At 42.5% G+C, this 21,319-nt stretch overlaps 2 protein-coding genes across 5 annotated transcripts; one reads left to right on the top strand and one right to left on the bottom strand.

The window, feature by feature from the left end:
• The first annotated feature begins 7,854 nt into the window (after positions 1-7,854).
• On the top strand, positions 7,855-10,593 carry LOC110492295 (60S ribosomal protein L22). The gene is made up of 4 exons (XM_021566499.2): positions 7,855-7,954; positions 8,473-8,586; positions 9,609-9,733; positions 10,407-10,593. The coding sequence occupies exons 1-4, from the start codon at positions 7,943-7,945 to the stop codon at positions 10,549-10,551; spliced, it is 396 nt and encodes a 131-aa protein (XP_021422174.2). The 5' UTR covers positions 7,855-7,942; the 3' UTR covers positions 10,552-10,593.
• A 1,364-nt stretch (positions 10,594-11,957) lies between these two features.
• On the bottom strand, positions 11,958-19,277 carry LOC110492294 (protein RCC2 homolog). Of its 4 annotated transcripts, none has more exons than XM_021566496.2 (11): positions 19,124-19,277; positions 17,811-18,031; positions 17,538-17,631; positions 17,224-17,367; positions 15,720-15,940; positions 15,490-15,604; positions 15,156-15,322; positions 13,987-14,167; positions 13,538-13,716; positions 13,312-13,389; positions 11,958-13,201 (listed from the first exon to the last, which is right to left on the bottom strand). In XM_021566496.2, exons 2-11 carry the CDS (start codon positions 18,015-18,017, stop codon positions 13,097-13,099), a joined length of 1,491 nt encoding a protein of 496 aa, XP_021422171.2. In that variant the 5' UTR covers positions 18,018-18,031; positions 19,124-19,277; the 3' UTR covers positions 11,958-13,096. The 4 variants fall into 4 exon arrangements, with proteins under 4 accessions (XP_021422171.2, XP_021422172.2, XP_021422173.2 ...); XM_021566497.2 differs by lacking the exon at positions 19,124-19,277 and adding an exon at positions 18,802-18,985; XM_021566498.2 differs by lacking the exon at positions 19,124-19,277 and adding an exon at positions 18,850-18,965.
• Between the last annotated feature and the right edge of the window lie 2,042 nt (positions 19,278-21,319).

The raw sequence follows: 21,319 nt of genomic DNA, 5'->3' as shown, positions 1-21,319 counted from the left end.
ATTTCTGTTGCGCATAAAGTTGAGGTTTAACAAAGAAGTTAGTTCTCACTCAAATCAATGATCAATTCTTCCAACAAGTTAAGTAATCTAGCTAGCTTACATCTGTGTTGTTAAAATGGTTTGTTTAGTATCTGTGGCCATAGTGGTGTCCTCAGGTCTTCAGCATGTCCTCTGTACTGTCATCTTTCAGCTCCTTAGGCTCTTTCGGTCTGTGGGAACATTGAATAGAGAATACTTCACGGAACACCATGTCTTACATGGTCACCATGATAGAAACAAACATTTCAAATTGTACATTTGCCAGAGTAACTTGTTAGTCAAAATAATGTTGTAGTTTGTGATATGTACAGTAGTTACAGTGGCTTGGTTCCAGTACCTGGGTTCAAGGCGTTCCTTCACCTTGGCGATGGATCGGATGTAGGGGCCGATTTGCCTGGCGATGGTGGTCAGGTATCTGTTCTCTTCCTTTAGCTGCGTCAGCTCATGAAGCTGGGCAGAAAACAGAATGGACACATACAGTATATTAAACACCAACTTCACCTTATCTAACAGAAAAACAAAACCTCTTTTACCTTCATAGATTTTCTGTTCATTTGCAACCCTCTGAAAGATATCCTCCCAGACTTAGGGGAAAGATAACAAGATGGAGATGAGCCTTAAAAAGAGAGCTGGGTTACATTTATAAACAGTGTTGTCTGAATACTTTTTTCAGAATCGTCATTGCTTTGGTGATTCCCACCTCCTCAGATTTAGTGTAGCGCCTTCATAGAAATCAATAAACCAGGCACCTCTGAACGTCAGATCTTTTCATGACACATTTCAAATACACATACAAAAACACTGATTGGCTGTGAAATCCCTCAGTAATGTTGTAACAATGGGTATCAGAGTTGTACAGTAACTTTAAAATGTTGTAGAAGCTCACTCACCCTGTAGCTGTTCTCAGAGTTGCGACAGTGCTCAGTAAATGGGGTCTCCCAAAACTTTACCAGGAGGACCTTGGTGATGATATAGCAGTGGGCTTCGGCACCATGGATGAACCCAGGGACATGTCACTGATGGGAGGGAAGTGGCAGGGCACGGACAGGGATGACTGCAGGCTGAGGAGACAGAAGGACATTAACACAATAAATAAATATATTTACATAATGTCTTTTACACAACAGGTAGGGGTGTCCTCATATTACGCTGGCTATTTCAGAACATGACGAGCATATTTGGAAAGAATAAGCATACTGTCTTGAATGTTGAGGTTTCACTCATTGGGAACATCAATAACATGCTGATTACATTTTCCCCTTGAGCGTGTAGGTCTGCACAATTTCCATATGGTAGGGGTGAAATATGACTCACAGTCTGCTGGCATTGCCCAAACTCCATCCCGACACTCCCGGCAATGGACACGGAGCGTCTTTAGCCCAGCAGTAACAGAGAGACTCAAGGCAATAAATAAACTCGGACCGATACTCTGTGTTGATCTAAAGCAGAAACATAGAAGAAGACATATGGGGTGTATATTTGGGATGTGACATCACCAAACATCAGTTGAGGAGGCAAGATGACAAGAGAGAGGGACTTAAAACTGCTATTCTTCTTTAGTCGCTGGATAACAGATATCAAAGTCAAACAATTTTGCTTAAAGACTGTATTCATAATTGCTAATATTCCATTTAATGTTTTGGTTTGTGCCCTTCTGGATTCATAGAACCAGATTGGGCATTATGCATCATACTACACTAGCAAGGTGGAGGAGAACATTGGCTTGAGTTGATTATATTACACCTGCTCAAGATGGAACATCAATTAGGATTACAAATACAGTTGGGCACTGTGAATAAGACATTGTAAAAATAGGCTTCATGTATCACTACTCCAGGATGAACAGGCATACCATAGACAGGATATTACCTGGAGAGTGGGTAAGAGTGCAGCCAGATGAGGCAGCTGTTCTCATTTGCTACTGGGTTGAAAGTGGTGCCAGGCAAGCCTGATGTAGCTAGTCCTGACACATTATTATTCATTTGGCTTTAATCTATATTGGTCTGCTGCCAGGGACACCTTAATCTCCCAGTAGGATCTATATATACATGTGGAACAGGATACATATTAGGCAGGCATTAGACAAGCCATTAGGCTGTTCAATATCTCTTCTCAAAGCAGGAAGCCTTGTGCACCCGAATGTCACACTATTTCCTATATAGTGCGCTACTTCTGGTCAAAAGTAGTGCACTATAAAGGGATTGTGGTGGCATTTGGGACGCATCTTGTCTGTGTGTGGTAAGACTTCCTTCTTCTTCGAGAGTTAATTGAGTTTACAGCGATTTTTAATGGCTAGAGGCAACCATTGAGGCTGAATCTGTGTGCGCTCTGTTCGGAAGGCCCATTCAAACAATAACAGGTTAACGGTTTCTCTGATCATAGGCTATACATTAGGGCTACATGATAAACATGATTTTCAGGCAAGGTAGCATGAAGCAATATCTATTCTCACCTTTGCGCTGCTCTTAGGATAATTTGTTTTCGATCTGACAGTTTTTCATTCAAAAGAGGACAATATTATCTGGGTCATTTAATTGCATTGCAAATCTCTCAAAATTAAATTTACTGTACTCTAATGAATACTTTCCCAACCAAAACTAATTTACATAAATTTCCTCTCGGTTTGTAAATGAAAAGCACTACTTGAGCATTACAACTGTATCCAGTATAAGTCAATAAAATGTTGCTCTAATGTAATGTTGTGCAAGGTATTGAACCTTCAGCTACTTTATGAGATAGGACATGAAGAATGACATCTTGTGGTAGAATTTAATACAATTTGTGGAACTGCATAAAAAAAAAAAACAACATTGATTAATTGAGGAAATCGAGGGAAATTGCACAACAGACTTCCACATTTAACCCAACCCCTCTGAATCAGAGAGATGCCTTGCTCAAAGGCAGACTGGCAGATTTTTTCCACCTTGCTGGCTCTGGGATTCAAACCAGAGACCTTTCGGTTACTGGCTCTTAACTTCTAAGTTAACTGCCACCCCCTGAGTTGAGTTTAATGTTTTCAAAATGGCCGATGACTATGTCAGCTCACCTGCACTTTGTTGAAAATAGTGCTGATTGCGCACTCCTCCTCATCAACATACTCTCTGACCTCCTCGATCATGGCCTTCAGCAGGATGATGGCCTCTGGCCGACGTCTGGAGCTCCTTCACCGCCTAGGAGTCAGGGGTCACACCATGAGAAGGCACTAGACAACACCACACACACACACACACACACACACACACACACACACACACACACACACACACACACACACACACACACACTAAACTCCACCAAGTTCCTCCACACGTATTACTGTCTATAGGTACAGTGCCTTGCGAAAGTATTCGGCCCCCTTGAACTTTGCGACCTTTTGCCACATTTCAGGCTTCAAACATAAAGATATAAAACTGTATTTTTTTGTGAAGAATCAACAACAAGTGGGACACAATCATGAAGTGGAACGACATTTATTGGATATTTCAAACTTTTTTAACAAGTCAAAAACTGAAAGATTGGGCGTGCAAAATTATTCAGCCCCTTTACTTTCAGTGCAGCAAACTCTCTCCAGAAGTTCAGTGAGGATCTCTGAATGATCCAATGTTGACCTAAATGACTAATGATGATAAATACAATCCACCTGTGTGTAATCAAGTCTCCGTATAAATGCACCTGCACTGTGATAGTCTCAGAGGTCCGTTAAAAGCGCAGAGAGCATCATGAAGAACAAGGAACACACCAGGCAGGTCCGAGATACTGTTGTGAAGAAGTTTAAAGCCGGATTTGGATACAAAAAGATTTCCCAAGCTTTAAACGTCCCAAGGAGCACTGTGCAAGCGATAATATTGAAATGGAAGGAGTATCAGACCACTGCAAATCTACCAAGAACTGGCCGTCCCTCTAAACTTTCAGCTCATACAAGGAGAAGACTGATCAGAGATGCAGCCAAGAGGCCCACGATCACTCTGGATGAACTGCAGAGATCTACAGCTGAGGTGGGAGACTCTGTCCATAGGACAACAATCAGTCGTATATTGCACAAATCTGGCCTTTATGGAAGAGTGGCAAGAAGAAAGCCATTTCTTAAAGATATCCATAAAAAGTGTTGTTTAAAGTTTGCCACAAGCCACCTGGGAGACACACCAAACATGTGGAAGAAGGTGCTCTGGTCAGATGAAACCAAAATGGAACTTTTTGGCAACAATGCAAAACGTTATGTTTGGCGTAAAAGCAACACAGCTGAACACACCATCCCCACTGTCAAACATGGTGGTGGCAGCATCATGGTTCGGGCCTGCTTTTCTTCAGCAGGGACAGGGAAGATGGTTAAAATTGATGGGAAGATGGATGGAGCCAAATACAGGACCATTCTGGAAGAAAACCTGATGGAGTCTGCAAAAGACCTGAGACTGGGACAGCGATTTGTCTTCCAACAAGACAATGATCCAAAACATAAAGCAAAATCTGCAATGGAATGGTTCAAAAAAACATATCCAGGTGAATGGCCAAGTCAAAGTCCAGACCTGAATCCAATCGAATCTGTGGAAAGAACTGAAAACTGCTGTTCACAAATGCTCTCTATCCAACCTCACTGAGCTCGAGCTGTTTTGCAAGGAGGAATGGGAAAAAATTTCAGTCTCTCGATGTGCAAAACTGATAGAGACATACCCCAAGCGACTTACAGCTGTAATCGCAGCAAAAGGTGGCGCTACAAAGTATTAACTTAAGGGGGCTGAATAATTTTGCACGCCCAATTTTTCAGTTTCTGATTTGTTAAAAAAGTTTGAAATATCCAATAAATGTCGTTCCACTTCATGATTGTGTCCCACTTGTTGTTAATTCTTCACAAAAAAATACAGTTGTATATCTTTATGTTTGAAGCCTGAAATGTGGCAAAAGGTCGCAAAGTTCAAGGGGGCCGAATACTTTCGCAAGGCACTGTACATGCAGACATTACAATGGAATCTCCGAGAAGAGAGAATTTGAGTTTGAGAGCCTTGGATTTCACCAACATTTTCACCAACATTTTCAGTGCACCTGCTAGTTTATCCATCAAATATTTCTAGCTGTTTTTAAAGAGGTACGTAACACTTTAAGATTGAAGAAGATTGTAGTTTTAACACACCACATGTTTTGTGGGCCCCATCGTGCGATTGGCAAAGGAGACAATGTCGTGGCGGGAGAGTATCTTGTTCTTGTGGGTTGTTTCCCTGCAAGCTCCACACAGCGGCTGGCTACAAGAGTGTGCAAAGCTGTCATCAAGGCAAAGTGTGGCTACTTTGAAGAATCTCAAATATAAAATATATTTTGATTTGTTTAACACTTTTTAGGTTACTACACTACTGGTACTGTAGTATCACACTGAATTCTGACAAACAACACTGCATATTGCTTTACACCAGTGTGATTTCCCATGTCATTGACTGAATTCATCTCATAAACAAACATGCTACTTAGAGAGCATATTTTCAGTCTTTTAAGGGGAGCTAGAGGATTGACTAGACTTATCCCACACTTAGTAAGGTCCACTGTAGCCTCTCACCCTCTCATGCAAGAGCATTGTAAATAGAATGCTGACAGCAACCCATAGAAAACAGAGCACATAGCCTATATGACAGAGCATTTAATATCCATGTCAGTAAGTTAGTTATGTCATGTTAAGCTTCATGTGATTTATGCTAAATAAACTCATATGCCTCCTGGAAATACCACCACAATCTCATCTAAACTAGTTTGCACTGACATTAACATATCCATATCCACAGTACTGCAAAATGACAACGTTATATAATCCAGTCCTGGAGGTCACAGCAATGAACTTCACCGGTGCCCAGAGGGATCAATCATTCAAATGCCTAGGTGCCCAAATTCTCTTTATCTTGTCACTGAAAGTTGCCAGGTTTCTAGGACCACACTGTGCTCAATGCCAGGCAGGATGAAACAAAGGCAGGATTTACACTGCAGCTGTTCATTTCCCCCAGATAATCCCCTGGGACTTTCATCCTACCATTGCTAACTGGAGAAGTTGTGTTGCTCTAGATATCTTTCAATGTACATGACTCGACCCCCAACGTTCCAATCTCCGACTCCAGATATAACAGACTGACCCTAGCCCCCCGACACATAAACTATTGCAGCATAAATACTGGAGGCTGAGACAGGAGGGGTCAGGAGACACTGTGGCCCCATCCGATGATACTCCCGGACAGGGTCAAACAGGCAGGATATAACCCCACCCACTTTGCCAAAGCACAGCCCCCACACCACTGGAGGGATATCTTCAACCAACAACTTACCATCCTGAGACAAGGCCGAGTATAGCCCACAAAGATCTCCGCCACGGCACAACCCAAGAGGGGGGGGCGCCAACAAGGCCCCTGAGTTGGTCATTGATTTTATAAAGCAAAAGGTAATTTGTTCCATAAGAAATTAAAATACTTATATCATGCCATCCACTAAATCAATGGAATGACCCATTTTATGTTTCCAAGCTGCTGTAATACAGTCACAAGAAACCAAACTTTCTTACCCACAGTGGAGGCAGGAGAGTTGGCCTTTGTGGTTAAGGTTCAGCAGACAGGGGTGTTTGTACTGCCCATGGCATACCAAGGGGTGACAGTTGGTACTGTCTGGATCATATAGCTTCTCCAAAAGGCAGAATATTCTTCCACAACACAGAAGGTTGGTGGCATCTTAATTGGGGAGGACGGGCTCGTGGTAATGGCTGAAGCATAATTGGTGGATTGGTATCAAATACACCAAACACATGGTTTCTATGTGTTTGATGCCATTCCATTTGCTCCGTTCCAGCCATTATTATGAGCCGTCCTCCCTTCAGCAGCCTCCACTGCTCCACACATCTGAAAATACAACACAGGAAAGCCCATCATAGTGATGCTGATCTATGTCGGTGACGTTTCAGAGAAGGATTGAAAATGCACCTGTAAGCCTATACTTAATGAATATGTTAAGAAGCAGATACCTAATAAATATAATAAGAATATGAGCTGAACAATTACCTTGCTGCTTGCTGCCTTATCTGCTGTCCCAAGCAGGAATGACAGATATGAGGAGGGTCTTTGAGTGTGACTGGAGGGGATGGAGTGCTGGCCTAGTAGAGCCTCATAGGGGACACTGCAGGCTCCACTGACTCGTGTCAAATTGCATGCATTGGTTCCTAATGCAGAGCGGAACAATAAAGGGAACATGTAGTATATCATGTCATTTTTTTACCTTGTTGTCTGCCTCTCTGCTCACTATGCCAGAGTTTATTATGTCACTATTGGCAAGGAGCTATAGCCTGTATTTGTCATTATGAAGGGACCAATCATAGAGCAGCATTATGATGACTTAGTCATGGAGGGATAACCAATCAGGGAGCAGGGTTATGATGACGTAGTAATGAAGGGAGCAATCAGAGAGCAGCATAACAAAGAACCAATGAGCGAGCAGGGTTATGACGATGACATTATGAAGGACCATTCAAAGAGCAGGGTTTTGACAACGTCATTATGATGAACCTCTGATTCAGAGGGTTTGGGTTAAATGTGGAAGACACATTTCGGTTGAATGCATTCAGTTGTGCAACTGACTAAGTATCCCCTTTCCCAAATAGGTAAATATGGACCAAAAAACAACAACATCCTAAGTGTTTTTCTGTTTATTTTTTGTTTGTATTGTTTTTTTGTTACAATTTGTAGAAGGATGTATTGTTTCTAACACGTTTGTACTTGTTATCCTTCAAAATATATGGAATTTCAATAAGATGTATAAACAATAATGTTAAGCCTTTTAATCGAACTCTGATGCCGTGATTGTATCGACTAGATCTGCGATTGATTCATCAGGCCAAAATGTAACGCACGCGCAAACCCAGCGCTTCCTTTCTGCTAAATTCTTCGCAATGGCTCCTGTGGTGGGTACAATCGCGTGTGGAAAATTGTTCAAATATATACATTTTTCACACTTAAAATGGCTGTACATTATTTGTATAAATCGGGGCATATTTGAGAGGGCTTATGTAATCGTTAATCATGCTAAACAAGGCACTGTGAATTGGGTTTTGTTTTTCCAAGGCCCGCTAAATTAGCAAGGTTTTTTTTTTTTTAGTTTAGCTAACGTTAGCTTGCCAGATCCACCACGTTGTAGCTACACAAAACTAGCTTAACAGTTTTCTGTTCGTTTTATGGTCAGCAGTAGTTTGATTAGTTAAATAACAAAAATGTTGGTATTTACTTATAAGGAGCCACCTGACTAAAACTTCATCTTAATTGGGGATTAGCCTAGACATAGTTGATGTCTGCGGTTGTAGCGCGTGTGTTGGTGAACTAATGTTAGGTAACGTTAACTGTTAGATTCTAGGCAGCTAACTAAACGGAACAGCTACAATGGTAGTGACTCATAGTTTTAATTGGCTGTCAATCTTATCTGCAGAAGAAGCAGAGCACCAAGGGGTCCAAGGGTGGCAAGAAGAAGAAGCAGGTCCTGAAGTTCACTCTGGACTGCACCCACCCTGTTGAAGATGGCATCATGGATGCTGCCAACTTTGTAAGTAGTTTTGCAGTTACACTGACAGGTTTTATACCTGTGCCTGGTTGCAAGGAAGATTCTAATATTTTAGTTGCACAAACGCCCTTATTCGAAACCCCCATTAGCCACAATCCTGAATGATTTCTGCCCTTCCACAATGGTCACTTGGTTTAGAATAAACTGAAGGATGGAAGGAGCTTATGAAATGACAGTTCGTGGGATCGACATGTTGAACAGAATCGTCCAATACAGCTGTTTTTTGTCTCATTATCAATTAATTTATGAGTAACAATTATGTACTGTACTGTGATTGTTTCTTTATCATTTTAAGAGAAAACATAGCTTCTTAGCAATGAGCAATTTCTCAAGCAAGAATTTTGGTAGGGCTATGGGAGTGGTCTTAAGTGGGGAGGAGGACACTGAAAATGTGCTGTTATTGGTAGGTTTGGAACTCTGATTGGTCTATTAACTAATTTACTGTCTAGTGATGTCACCAGGAAGGACAAACCACCATCCCACCAAAACAGGCTTAAATTTCAGGCTGTCGTTTCAAACAACTCTTACACTAAAAGGGTTTTTATCATCTTCACAATTTCACAGCATTATTCCAACCTCATAGTGTGGAAATGTATATAAAACTGGGCCTTTAAATCTCAAGTGGGGTTTACACTAGCTAGTGACCTGCACAACAACACACAACTAAAAGCCAACTGTGTTTGCTGACAGAGCAAGAGACGTGTTGGTCACTCCATGAACCACATTTGGCTTTAGATCCAAGTGAAGGTGTGATGTCACTGATGTGCTCCAGCCAACAGGCTAGTTTCACATCCACTACACTGTTGTTGTCGCACTGCTTTGATTTATCTTGGCCAGGTCGCAGTTGTAAATGAGAACTTGTTCTCAACTAGTCTCTGGTTAAATAAAGGTGAAATAAAAAATACATTTAAAAAAATATAAAAAAGTACCGTTGGGCAACAGTCAATCTTTTGTTGTTGGAAATTAGAAGTATATGCTTACATAGTATGTTTTAATGGTTAAAGGAGCAGTTCCTCCAGGAGCGCATCAAGGTGAATGGGAAAGCTGGAAACCTGGGTGGTGGTGTGGTGTCTATTGAGAGGAGTAAGAGCAAGATCACAGTTTCCTCCGAGGTCCCCTTCTCCAAAAGGTATGGTAACTGCACTGGCAACTCAAATTGCAATGCAGACATTTGTGTATTTGTTCTTGGAAAAAAAGAAAATATTTATCAAATGTCTTTCACCCAATACATTGTTTACATGTTCAAGCTATTAAAATGTTGGTAAATGCTTATGTCCTCACAAAATAATTGCTCATTTGAATAATTGACTTACACTTTTGCACTGCTTATGATGGATAAGAGGCCCTGTGTTTTTATAGCCTTTATCTGTAATATTTTTGTTTAGGTTGCTGGTGTTGATATTGATGATGCCAATATTGACTTTTGGCTATGTACAATTCAACTTAATAATTCCCACTTAACCAACTCCCAAATGCTTTATGGCTTATCTCCTGCATCTGCCATGCACCAGTAACATTATGTGCATGAAAATACACTGGCTGTGAACTGAATTCTCCCTCAGACTTCCTTGTTGAGTTTATCCACCCCTGCCCATGAATACGCTAACCGCACGTGACTGCGCTACAGTATCATTCTTCAACCTTTGTGCTGTGTTTTTGTGATTCATTAAGTTGGGTTGAGGTGTACAGCAACAACAAAAAACATTAGCTTTACTAGGTTGTTTTGTATGTGTATATTGCTTTGGGGAAAACATTGAAAGCCAAAGCGCAACCTCACACATCTGAATGCCATCTGTCTGTAGATATCTGAAATATCTGACCAAGAAGTACTTGAAGAAAAACAATCTTCGCGACTGGCTGCGTGTTGTGGCCAATACCAAGGAGAGCTACGAGCTGCGTTACTTCCAGATCAACCAGGATGAGGAGGAAGAGGAAGATGAGGATTAAACTGCTGGATTTTGTACATTTAATAAATTCTTAGAGTACTTATTTTGTACTTATTTTTCTCTATGGTGACAAGACAACGGGTATGTTCACTAGGAACCAACAAAAGCAAATGGTCCAAAAATGGGAGGGATCTAGCTGAATTTGTCCAGCAAGAAACTCATTTTGTATCTGGGTGACGATCAGTCAACAGTGTTGACAATGCAGTACACGAGATCAGGGATGGGCAACTGGCAGCCCTTTTAAGGCCATTGGATCAATTTAAAATAAAATGTAGTCAGGGTCTCGTATGATTGCAAGTTAGAACAGACAAGGTGCAATTTCAATTTGGTTCTGCATCAGTTTTTCTGCTTATCAGTCACCCCATTTTTTATTATTGGTAAATTAGTCTAGCGGCCATCTAAATTTAGTAATCATGGTTGAATTACCGGCCTGGGGGGGCCATTGATTTTGTTAGTCTCAGATTGAAACCGGCAAACATTTTTTCACCCTATGGTAAAATTGCAGGAAATTAGCGGTAAAACAGCTCATTTTCCCCCCATGGACGATGGCAAAATGAGTAGAATTGCATCATTTTCTCTACACCCCATAGCAAAATGTGTGGAATTGCATATGATTTCCTCTGCTGTTGAGGGGAGCTGCTAAAATGTTTAGTTTGCAAGGTGGGCACACCCCCATCAAAGTTGCCCAACCCTGCACTAGATGAAGTTAGCAGTAGGTTGACTTTTTTTAAATGGCTGTTAATCCAGCATAACCAAATAAATGCCAAGTGTTGGGCCACCGTGAGCCGGCATAGATTCTACGATTGGCTGGATGCAACACCATTCTTCCAAGACATTCCATCATTTGGTGGAGATGAAAAACGCTAAGGCACTTCCATCTGACTGATACAGCCATGCAATATGGTTTAAATCGATTTCATGCTCATCAAACCTCTGACCACCCGTGGCTTGTGGATGGGAGCATAGCCATCGTAGCTAAAATAAATTATACATGACCAAGCATGATGGGATGTTAATTGCTTAATTAACACAGGAACCACACCTGTGTGGCAGCACCTGCCTTTAGATCCCTCATTTACTCAAGTTTGCATTATTTTGGTAGTTACCTGTACATCATGAATCTTTAGTATTTGGCAACTGTAAGGTGTGATATGTTCATTAGTAAATGGGGAAATGTGCTTATGGCAGACAAAGCCTGGTAAGATGAATTAGAATAGTGACACCAAATGAAGTAGTGGACATAGCCATCAGTATGTGCAACTGCAAAATACAGTGGCTGATTGGTTATCAAATGTACTCACACCAACAGTAGTGATGACAAGATTTACTGAGACTAGCAGTAGCTAGCATTCCCTCCCCACTTAAGTGGTGTGGCAGGAGGCAAAAAAACAGACTAAAGAAAAATCAACCAATTTACATAAACCTTTATTACCATTTCCATGAAAAAGTTTCAAAATGTTGAACAAGATGTGGGTCTTCTGACCCAGACAAAAACTATTTGTTGCAATACAGGTAGACTAACAAATGAAAATAAAACCCATCTTGATTTAAAACCAGAATATCCACTCATTGCATACATACTTAGTTGACCATTTGCACTAAAACAGAGGCGTAAGACTCAAGTCCTCACAACCCACATTTCTGCTGGTTTTCATTGCCAAGAGTGCACAGTGACCATACCTAATTTCCCAGGCTAAAAAGAGTCACTGAAAAAAAAAAAGGCAAGAATGACAACAAGCAGACACTGGCATTTGAGGGACAGTTACGCATCCTCAACACCAACATTTAATCATACAAATGAAGAGACATAAAACCAAGGAATGTAACAGAAGTCAATGGCTGGAGAGCATCGACTTGGTGGCACATCTCAGATCCTGATTATGCTCTGACAGTGCACACCGATCAACCAGACAAACAGTAACACTGCCATGGACTTCAAGAACAAAGTTTAAACTAAATTTTGCTATTGGTCTTTGGGAACAAATAACAAATGCATTCACTCCATACCCCGAAAGACTGTTTCAAAAGGCACAGATATGGAGTGTTGGTCTTGAATTGATCCCTCGCTTGGAAATTAAAATCAGCCCGAAGAGGACTTTGAAGTAGCACCCATTATTGTGAGGGAGACGAGGGCATTGATCAGTTCACAACTGAAGAATAAAAAGAGACAACGTGAAAATAGAGAATGCTTCAGTGGACTTGCATGGGGAATGAAAGGGGAGTATGAGTAGAACTCCTAGTGGAAGAATGTGTTTGGAGATGAGTAGTAGAGATCCTCTCTCCAGCTGTAGATGTCTGACAACTGTTGTGAGGTCAGGGCGAATTCTGTCCAGAGTGGATTTGTTTCAGTTTTTGCAGCGCATTTTCTCTGAATTAACCTCAGAATATATGTAGGCCCGACTTGTTTTTCAAGGTGTATGCATACATACATACTCGTGAGAGCCCACCCTCCCCAGCCATCCATCATGACTTACAGTTGACCTAGAGGGCCTCTGAAGTGAAAGCAAAAAAACAAAAACAGTGAGAGGTGGCTGGAGGATACCATATTAGAGTGTGCGTGGGTTGTACTCTGGCAGCTTCTTGAGCTTCTCTTGTTCCTGTGGAGTGTCCTGTCTGGCGATGACCAGGGAGTGTGCATATCCCATCACCACCTGCAACCACACCACAGTGAGAACTGGCCCAAACTAGTGAACACACAAATGCAGTTCCCATCTACAGAATGCATCATTGTGTTTATTCAGTCTCTGTTCCCGCTCCATACCTGTTCAGCGTAAACTCCATCCAGGCTCTTAACCTCCTGAGCAGTAGTGGAGGACTTGGCCTTGTTGTCACCGTAACCCTGTAACAAACACACGTCATAATAGGTGGAAAACCTGGAACACATGCACCAATTCAGCAGTCTTTTATGAGCACACCAGCACCTTGGTATGTTTCTAAAATGGTGTGAGAAATGTGTTTTATACATACAATTAAATATTACGTCTTACCAGCTCGCCAAAGGTAGGGGAGGGTCCCCAACTGATGGTGCTGTCGTCTGCAGCGATAACGATACTGCTTTTCCCGCAGGCCAGACTGCGGACCTTCCATCCACACAGGTCCTGCACAGCCTTGGGGTACATGGTAGATTCCCGCGAGGTATTTGTGACCCCCCAGAAAAACAGCCCCCCTGCACACGGAAGGTAATTAGCGTAGCTTCCTTATTAAAAACACCAGCATCCTGGTCAAGAGTTTCCAAATCGCGTAATGGCTAAGGCATAAGACTGACAGATGCTAGGTTCAAATCCTGGTTAGTGTACCCTTTGAAATTACCACAATATACATCAGGTACTTAGGGAAGTAACAGTATTATGGGTATAGGGGTTAAAAAAACATTTTTAAAATTTTTATCTATTCATTACTCAACATTCAAAAAGGAGTTACGCATTGTGTCCCATACCCATTTCATTGACAGCAAAGGAGCACTGGTAGCCAGTGTAGATTTGGGATGCCCCGCGCCCGGGGAAGTCAAAGAGCTTCACCAGTCTGGGCACCATCTCGTCCTTCTGCTCTGTGTGACCCAGCCGCCCATAGCCACCAAAGCCCCAGGAAAACACCCGCTTCTGGGAATCCAATATCAGCTGGACACACATACAAAGTTTACACACTGACCCGAGTTAGCCTCGTGCAAACAAAACATGGTAGAAATTTTTTTTTCACAAAAATGTGTGAATTAACCAGAGCCATTGACAGTGAAAACACATTGAGTAGAGTATCACTTTCAATGCAGGCTGGTACCAAATGTTCAGACCAGCTTAGCTCCTTTTTGGACCCGGATTTAAGGATCAGAATGCAAAGGTCTCCATCTGCAGGTGCATTAACTATGAAGGGAATACTCGACATTCAGAATTTATGCAAAAGCAGAGAGTAGGCTCAGTTGGTAGAGCATGGTGCTCAGTTGGTAGAGCATGGCGCTTGCAACATCAGGGTTGTGGGTTCCATGGGGGACCAGTAAGAAAATGTATGCACTCACTTATGTTGATCTGGATAAGAACATCTGCTAACTGGGGGGGGGGGGGGGGGGGGGGCAACTAATGTAAATCAACATTTTGACTAAACGCACATTTCTAAAATTCACATTTCTGTCTGATGGGGGTAATTGTGGCAGTAGGGATCAAAGCCTGTATTCATAAAGTGTTTCAAAGCAGCAACTCCCCCCTACGGACTAGGGAGATGCGAAGGTCAAGAGCCATGAGTCCTCCAAAACACAACCATGCCGAGCCGCTCTGCTTCTTGACACACTGCTCGCTTAACCAGCAAGCCAGCCCCACCAATGTGTCGGAGGAAACACAGTCTAGCTGGCGACCAAAGTCAGCTTGCAGGCGCCCAGCCCGCAACAATGAGTCGCTATAGCACGATGGGAGAAGGAAATCCCCCCCCCCAGACGACGCTGAGCCAAACGTGTCTCCCGGTCACAGCCGGCTGTGACACAGCCTGTGATTGAACCCGGATCTGTAGTGACGCTTCAACACTGCGATGCAGTGCCTTAGACTGCTGCACCACTCGGGAGGCCCTCAGCATTCCTTCTCTAAGACAATGAATACAGGACCTGGTCTTTTCTCTCCTCACCGTGTGATTGCCTCCGCAGGCGACATCTCGGACCACCACGTTGGGTACGGGCGTCACCTGGCCATCCTTACTCTTCTCGATGAAGATGGTCACGCGACGTGCAATGGTCTCACAGTCGAACTCAATGCGCTGGGCGCGGGCAATGAACTTTCCATCAGAGTTGTGTCCTGTGACCCAAAACAAGGTAAAAATAAGTGCTACGTCAGTGTTTGATTTGGAATGATTTTTTGACTGGGTCACTGTGCTGCCATTTAACTCTTCAAAAAACAACTTTGGCGAAGATATATATTATATATATTTAAAATCGGTCCAGTACTATTAGTTAAAACCATACCTAGCTGGCCATACTCTGGGCATCCGAACGAGTAAAGGTTCCCTTTGCAGTCCACCACCATGCTGAACTCTGCCCCACACGCCACCTTGACCAAGGGCTGCCCGTTGTACTGGATCTGAGAGGGGCAAGTAGAAGATTCAATAAACACAGGCTCGTTAAGTGGCCATATTAGACCTGTAATAAAGCAGCAACAATAATGAGGCAGATGAATAGGGAAGTTTGTTGCTTACCGGGGCTGGACTGAGGACTGCATCAGTTTGGTTCCCCTGGCCCAGCTGACCCAGTTTGTTCTCGCCAAACGAGTAGGTGGTGCCACCCTCAGTCAATGCCAGGGTGTAGTTGCGTCCACAGGCTGCAGCCACCACCACCTCGTCTGCGAGGGCCTCAATCAGCTTTGGGGCCTCCAGGCGCTTAGTGTCCCCGTGACCCAGCTGACCCTTTTCATTTCGACCTAAGAGGCAGGAGGAGGTCAACATGGACCTTTCCTCCTGGACTCAAACCAGCTAGAATGATTGCATCTGAGATACACAGTGCACTCAGGCCCCTTGACTTCTTCCACATCTACAGCCTTATTCTAACATGGACTACATTACATTGTTAAACCAATCTTCACACAATACCTCAAAGACCAAGCGAAAACAGGACTAGAAATGTTTGCAAATGTATTCAAAATAAAACAGAAATACCTATTTACATAAGTATTCAGACCCTTTGCTTTGAGAGTTGAAATTGATCTCAGGTGCATCCTGTTTCCATTGATCATCCTTGAGATGTTTCTACAACGTGATTAGAGTCCACCTGTGGTAAATTCAATTGATTGGACATGATTTGAAAAGACACACCTCTCTATATAAGGTCCCACAGTTGACCGTGCACACCAGAACAAAAACCAAGCCATTAGGTTGAAGGAATTGTCTGTAGAGCTGCGAGACAGGATTGTGTCGAGGTACAGATCTGAGGAAGGGTACCAAAACATTTCTGCAGCATTGAAGGTCCCCAAGAACACTGGGGCCTCCATCATTCTTAATTAAAAATAAATTTGGAACCACCTAGACTCTTCCTAGAGCTGGCCGCCCAGCCAAACTGAGCTATCAAGGGGAAAGGGTCTTGGTCAGGGAGATGACCAAGAACCTGATGGTCACTGACAGAGCTCCAGAGTTCCTCTGTGGAGATGGGGGAACCATCCAGAAGGACAACCATCTCTGCATCAGTCAACCAATCTGGCCTTTAAGGTAGAGTGGCCAGACGGAAGCCACTACTCAGTAAAAAGGCACATGACAGCCAGCTTGGAGTTTGCCAAAAGGCACCTAAAGACTCAGACCATGAAACCAAGACAATGCAGGAGTGGCTCAGCCAGAGCCCAGACTTGAAGCTGTGCAGCGACACTCCCCATCCAACCTGACAGAGCTTGAGAGGATCTGCGGATAAGAATGGGAGAAACTCCCCAAATACAGGTGTGCCAAGCTTATAGCCTGTAATTGCTGTCAAAGGTGCTTCAACAAAGTACAGAGTGAAGGGTCTGAATACTTATGCAAATGTGATATTTTTATTTGTAATAAACTTGCAAACTATTCTAAACATGTTTGCTTTGTCATTATGGTGTGTGTGTGTGTAAGGGTTGAAAAACAATGAACCATTTTATAAAAGGCTGTAACAATGAACAGTCAAGGGGTCTGAATACAGTGCATTTGGAAAGTATATAAACTACAATCTATTACAGTACAACATTCCTACCCCAGCTCCAGAGCTTGCCCTCTGTGGTGATGAGGAGGCTGTGGGCGGCACAGGGCCCAGACACCACACTGCTGACCTGCACGTCATTCAGGCAGCCGTAACGGTGAGGACCCCACAGGTTCTGGCCTAGGTTCCTGAAGGCCGCTGCGAGACCACACACACACGAAACAAGTGACTTCAATACTGCAGTCAATTAGGATGATTGCTTGAATAAACTTCCAAAGCAGGTAGCACCAGTGCTATTGAGGGATAGCTTTGAGTCTGGAGCCTTGCATTACGCAATGTTTTCATTACAGGACTTGGCAGGGTTATACCTTGTGCTTTCGGAACCTCTTTCCTTCCAATGAGATCCCAGTTGGTGGCTCCGAAAATGAGCAGTTGACCTTTGACTTTAGGTAAGTCAAGTTTCTACAAAAATGACAGATCAGTGTTTAAGATCAGTGTGTCTTTTTTACTCTGCATAAGCACTCCTTATTCATTTGACTAATAACATATCTAGTCATGTTAACCACAATTCTATAGTCACAAACCCCTCTTCTGGTGAGCTGGACGTTTTGATTTTACCTCCTGCAGGTCAGGAAACTTACTATTTTTTCTTTAATGTCGTCAGGCACAGTGACTGGTTGAAGGCCTGACTTTGCAGCAGGCTTGCCAGGTTTCTTTGTGTTCTCCTGCTCTTCATAATCATCAAATTCATCATCACTGCTGAACTCCCTTTCCTTCTTTTTGCCTCCTGCCCTCTTCCTCTTGATCCCACCATTTCCAGAGACTTCAGTTACCTTCTTGCGTGGCATGTTTTTGAAGGTATCTGGGGGGGGAAACAAAAACAGACATGCATTGTGATATCAATGGAGCAGCAGGTAACCTAGTGGTTGAAGCGTTGGACTAGTAACTGAAAGGTTGTTAGATTGAATCCCCGAGCTGACAAGGTAAAAATCTGTCGTTCTGCCCCTGAACAAGGTAGTTAACCCACTGTTCCTCGGCCGTCTTTGAAAATGTGTTAACTGACTTTCCTAGTTAAATATTTTAAAATCAATACCGAAATCAAACTCTTGCTACGCTGAACTGATGACATAGCAATTTGCAATGCGTTTGGACTTGAGGAAGACATGTAAACAAACAGTCAAAGAAAACTAAGCATATACGTAAACTTAACATTAAAAGACTAAGTTCAAGTATACAAGCCAAAGCCACCAATGCTAGCCAAGATTAGCCATAGCGGCTCGCGGGTTAGCTAGCATTCCTGTCCGCATTTCTTTGTTGTCTACGTGCTAGCATAATCAGTGGCTACTAGATAGTTGCTCAAAAAAGGGCCTGTTAGCAAACATACCACTAGCTAACGTCAGTTAGCTACGGGAAATGACAAATAGCCACACAGTGACGGTTAACTGGACTTTGTTAAATGAGTTAGCAAGCCAACGGTGCTAGCTAAGTAGCTAGCGTAATCTAGCAATCGATTTCTAAACTAAGACAAACATTGGGTAACGTTAGCTAACTAGTTGCAATACACCCGATTAAAATACTTTCTTCCCCCCCCCAACTGTAAAAGTTGAAGGTGAGAAGAAAATTTAGCTAAACCTTTTGGCTTCAGATAATCTTCCTTCTAACGTTAATTTGGTGACTAACGTTACTGTAATTAACAAGCTTGCAAGAGGGATTTCCTAATTCTGCGGCTGTCGTGCATCTGTCCGTCTTTGATTGATTTTAAACAATAGAATCTTGCAGTCTCCGGCTCTATGAAACCACGTGGGTACTGCCTTACATTGGTTACATTCTAGTTAGTCGGATAATGCAAAAAGTCATAACTTGTGAAATACTTACAACTTTCCCTTTTGTATATTAGCTGCTGCATGTGATTTAAATTTGTAAAATATAGCTAGCTATATGTTTCAATGCTTACCTGGGATTCGTTGTGGATGTCTGGCCTATAGGTCTTTTGATTGATGGTCTTTTATAGTTATGAGTCCTCCCTCCTTTTCGTCTGTCTTCTTTGTTAAAATGTAAATATGTGCAGAGACGTGACATACCGGTCGGTACTACAAAACACATGGGACTTAGAAAATGTAAAGAAAACTACAACCCATTAAGCTACCAAAGTATTATGTCGCCCTCTTATGGCGGGGGTGTGAATACAATCCATGAGTGTAACATGTTTTACAAATGCAAATTGTATATTATTATTATTTTTTGTATTTTATTTTAAATGTAATCTTTATTTAACTAGGCAAGTCAGTTAACAACACATTCTTATTTGCAATGACAAACTATCCCGGCCAAACACGGACGACGCTGGTCCAATTGTTCACTGCCCTATGGGATTCCCAATCACGGCCGGATGTGATACAGCCTGGATTCGAACCAGGGACTGTAGTGACGCCTGAGATGCAGTGCCTTAGATCGCTGGGCCACTCGGGAGCCCTCTATATAAGATAGAGCCACAGATAAAAGGGGACTTAGTTAAAACAATGATTTGCCAGAGCTAATTGCTCAATGTCAGTGAATTACAGTGCCTTGCGAAAGTATTCGGCCCCCTTGAACTTTGCGACCTTTTGCCACATTTCAGGCTTCAAACATAAAGATATAAAACTGTATTTTTTTGTGAAGAATCAACAACAAGTGGGACACAATCATGAAGTGGAACAACATTTATTGGATATTTCAAACTTTTTTAACAAATCAAAAACTGAAAAATTGGGCGTGCAAAATTATTCAGCCCTTTTACTTTCAGTGCAGCAAACTCTCTCCAGAAGTTCAGTGAGGATCTCTGAATGATCCAATGTTGACCTAAATGACTAATGATGATAAATACAATCCACCTGTGTGTAATCAAGTCTCCGTATAAATGCACCTGCACTGTGATAGTCTCAGAGGTCCGTTAAAAGCGCAGAGAGCATCATGAAGTACAAGGAACACACCAGGCAGGTCCGAGATACTGTTGTGAAGAAGTTTAAAGCCGGATTTGGATACAAAAAGATTTCCCAAGCTTTAAACATCCCAAGGAGCACTGTGCAAGCGATAATATTGAAATGGAAGGAGTATCAGACCACTGCAAATCTACCAAGACCTGGCCGTCCCTCTAAACTTTCAGCTCATACAAGGAGAAGACTGATCAGAGATGCAGCCAAGAGGCCCACGATCACTCTGGATGAACTGCAGAGATCTACAGCTGAGGTGGGAGACTGTGTCCATAGGACAACAATCAGTCGTATATTGCACAAATCTGGCCTTTATGGAAGAGTGGCAAGAAGAAAGCCATTTCTTAAAGATATCCATAAAAAGTGTTGTTTAAAGTTTGCCACAAGCCACCTGGGAGACACACCAAACATGTGGATGAAGGTGCTCTGGTCAGATGAAACCAAAATTGAACTTTTGGCAACAATGCAAAACGTTATGTTTGGCGTAAAAGCAACACAGCTGAACACACCATCCCCACTGTCAAACATGGTGGTGGCAGCATCATGGTTTGGGCCTGCTTTTCTTCAGCAGGGACAGGGAAGATGGTTAAAATTGATGGGAAGATGGATGGAGCCAAATACAGGACCATTCTGGAAGAAAACCTGATGGAGTCTGCAAAAGACCTGAGACTGGGACGGAGATTTGTCTTCCAACAAGACAATGATCCAAAACATAAAGCAAAATCGACAATGGAATGGTTCAAAAATAAACATATCCAGGTGTTAGAATGGCCAAGTCAAAGTCCAGACCTGAATCCAATCGAGAATCTGTGGAAAGAACTGAAAACTGCTGTTCACAAATGCTCTCCATCCAACCTCACTGAGCTCGAGCTGTTTTGCAAGGAGGAATGGGAAAAAAATTCAGTCTCTCGATGTGCAAAACTGATAGAGACATACCTCAAGCGACTTACAGCTGTAATCGCAGCAAAAGGTGGCGCTACAAAGTATTAACTTAAGGGGGCTGAATAATTTTGCACACCCAATTTTTCAGTTTTTGATTTGTTAAAAAAGTTTGAAATATCCAATAAATGTCGTTCCACTTCATGATTGTGTCCCACTTGTTGTTGATTCTTCACAAAAACATACAGTTTTATATCTTTATGTTTGAAGCCTGAAATGTGGCAAAAGGTCGCAAAGTTCAA

Source organism: Oncorhynchus mykiss, chromosome 16, assembly GCF_013265735.2.
Source record: "Oncorhynchus mykiss isolate Arlee chromosome 16, USDA_OmykA_1.1, whole genome shotgun sequence".
NCBI lineage: Eukaryota > Metazoa > Chordata > Actinopteri > Salmoniformes > Salmonidae > Oncorhynchus > Oncorhynchus mykiss.
Note: the sequence above shows the minus strand (reverse complement) of the source record. Positions and strands in the feature narration are given on the sequence as shown.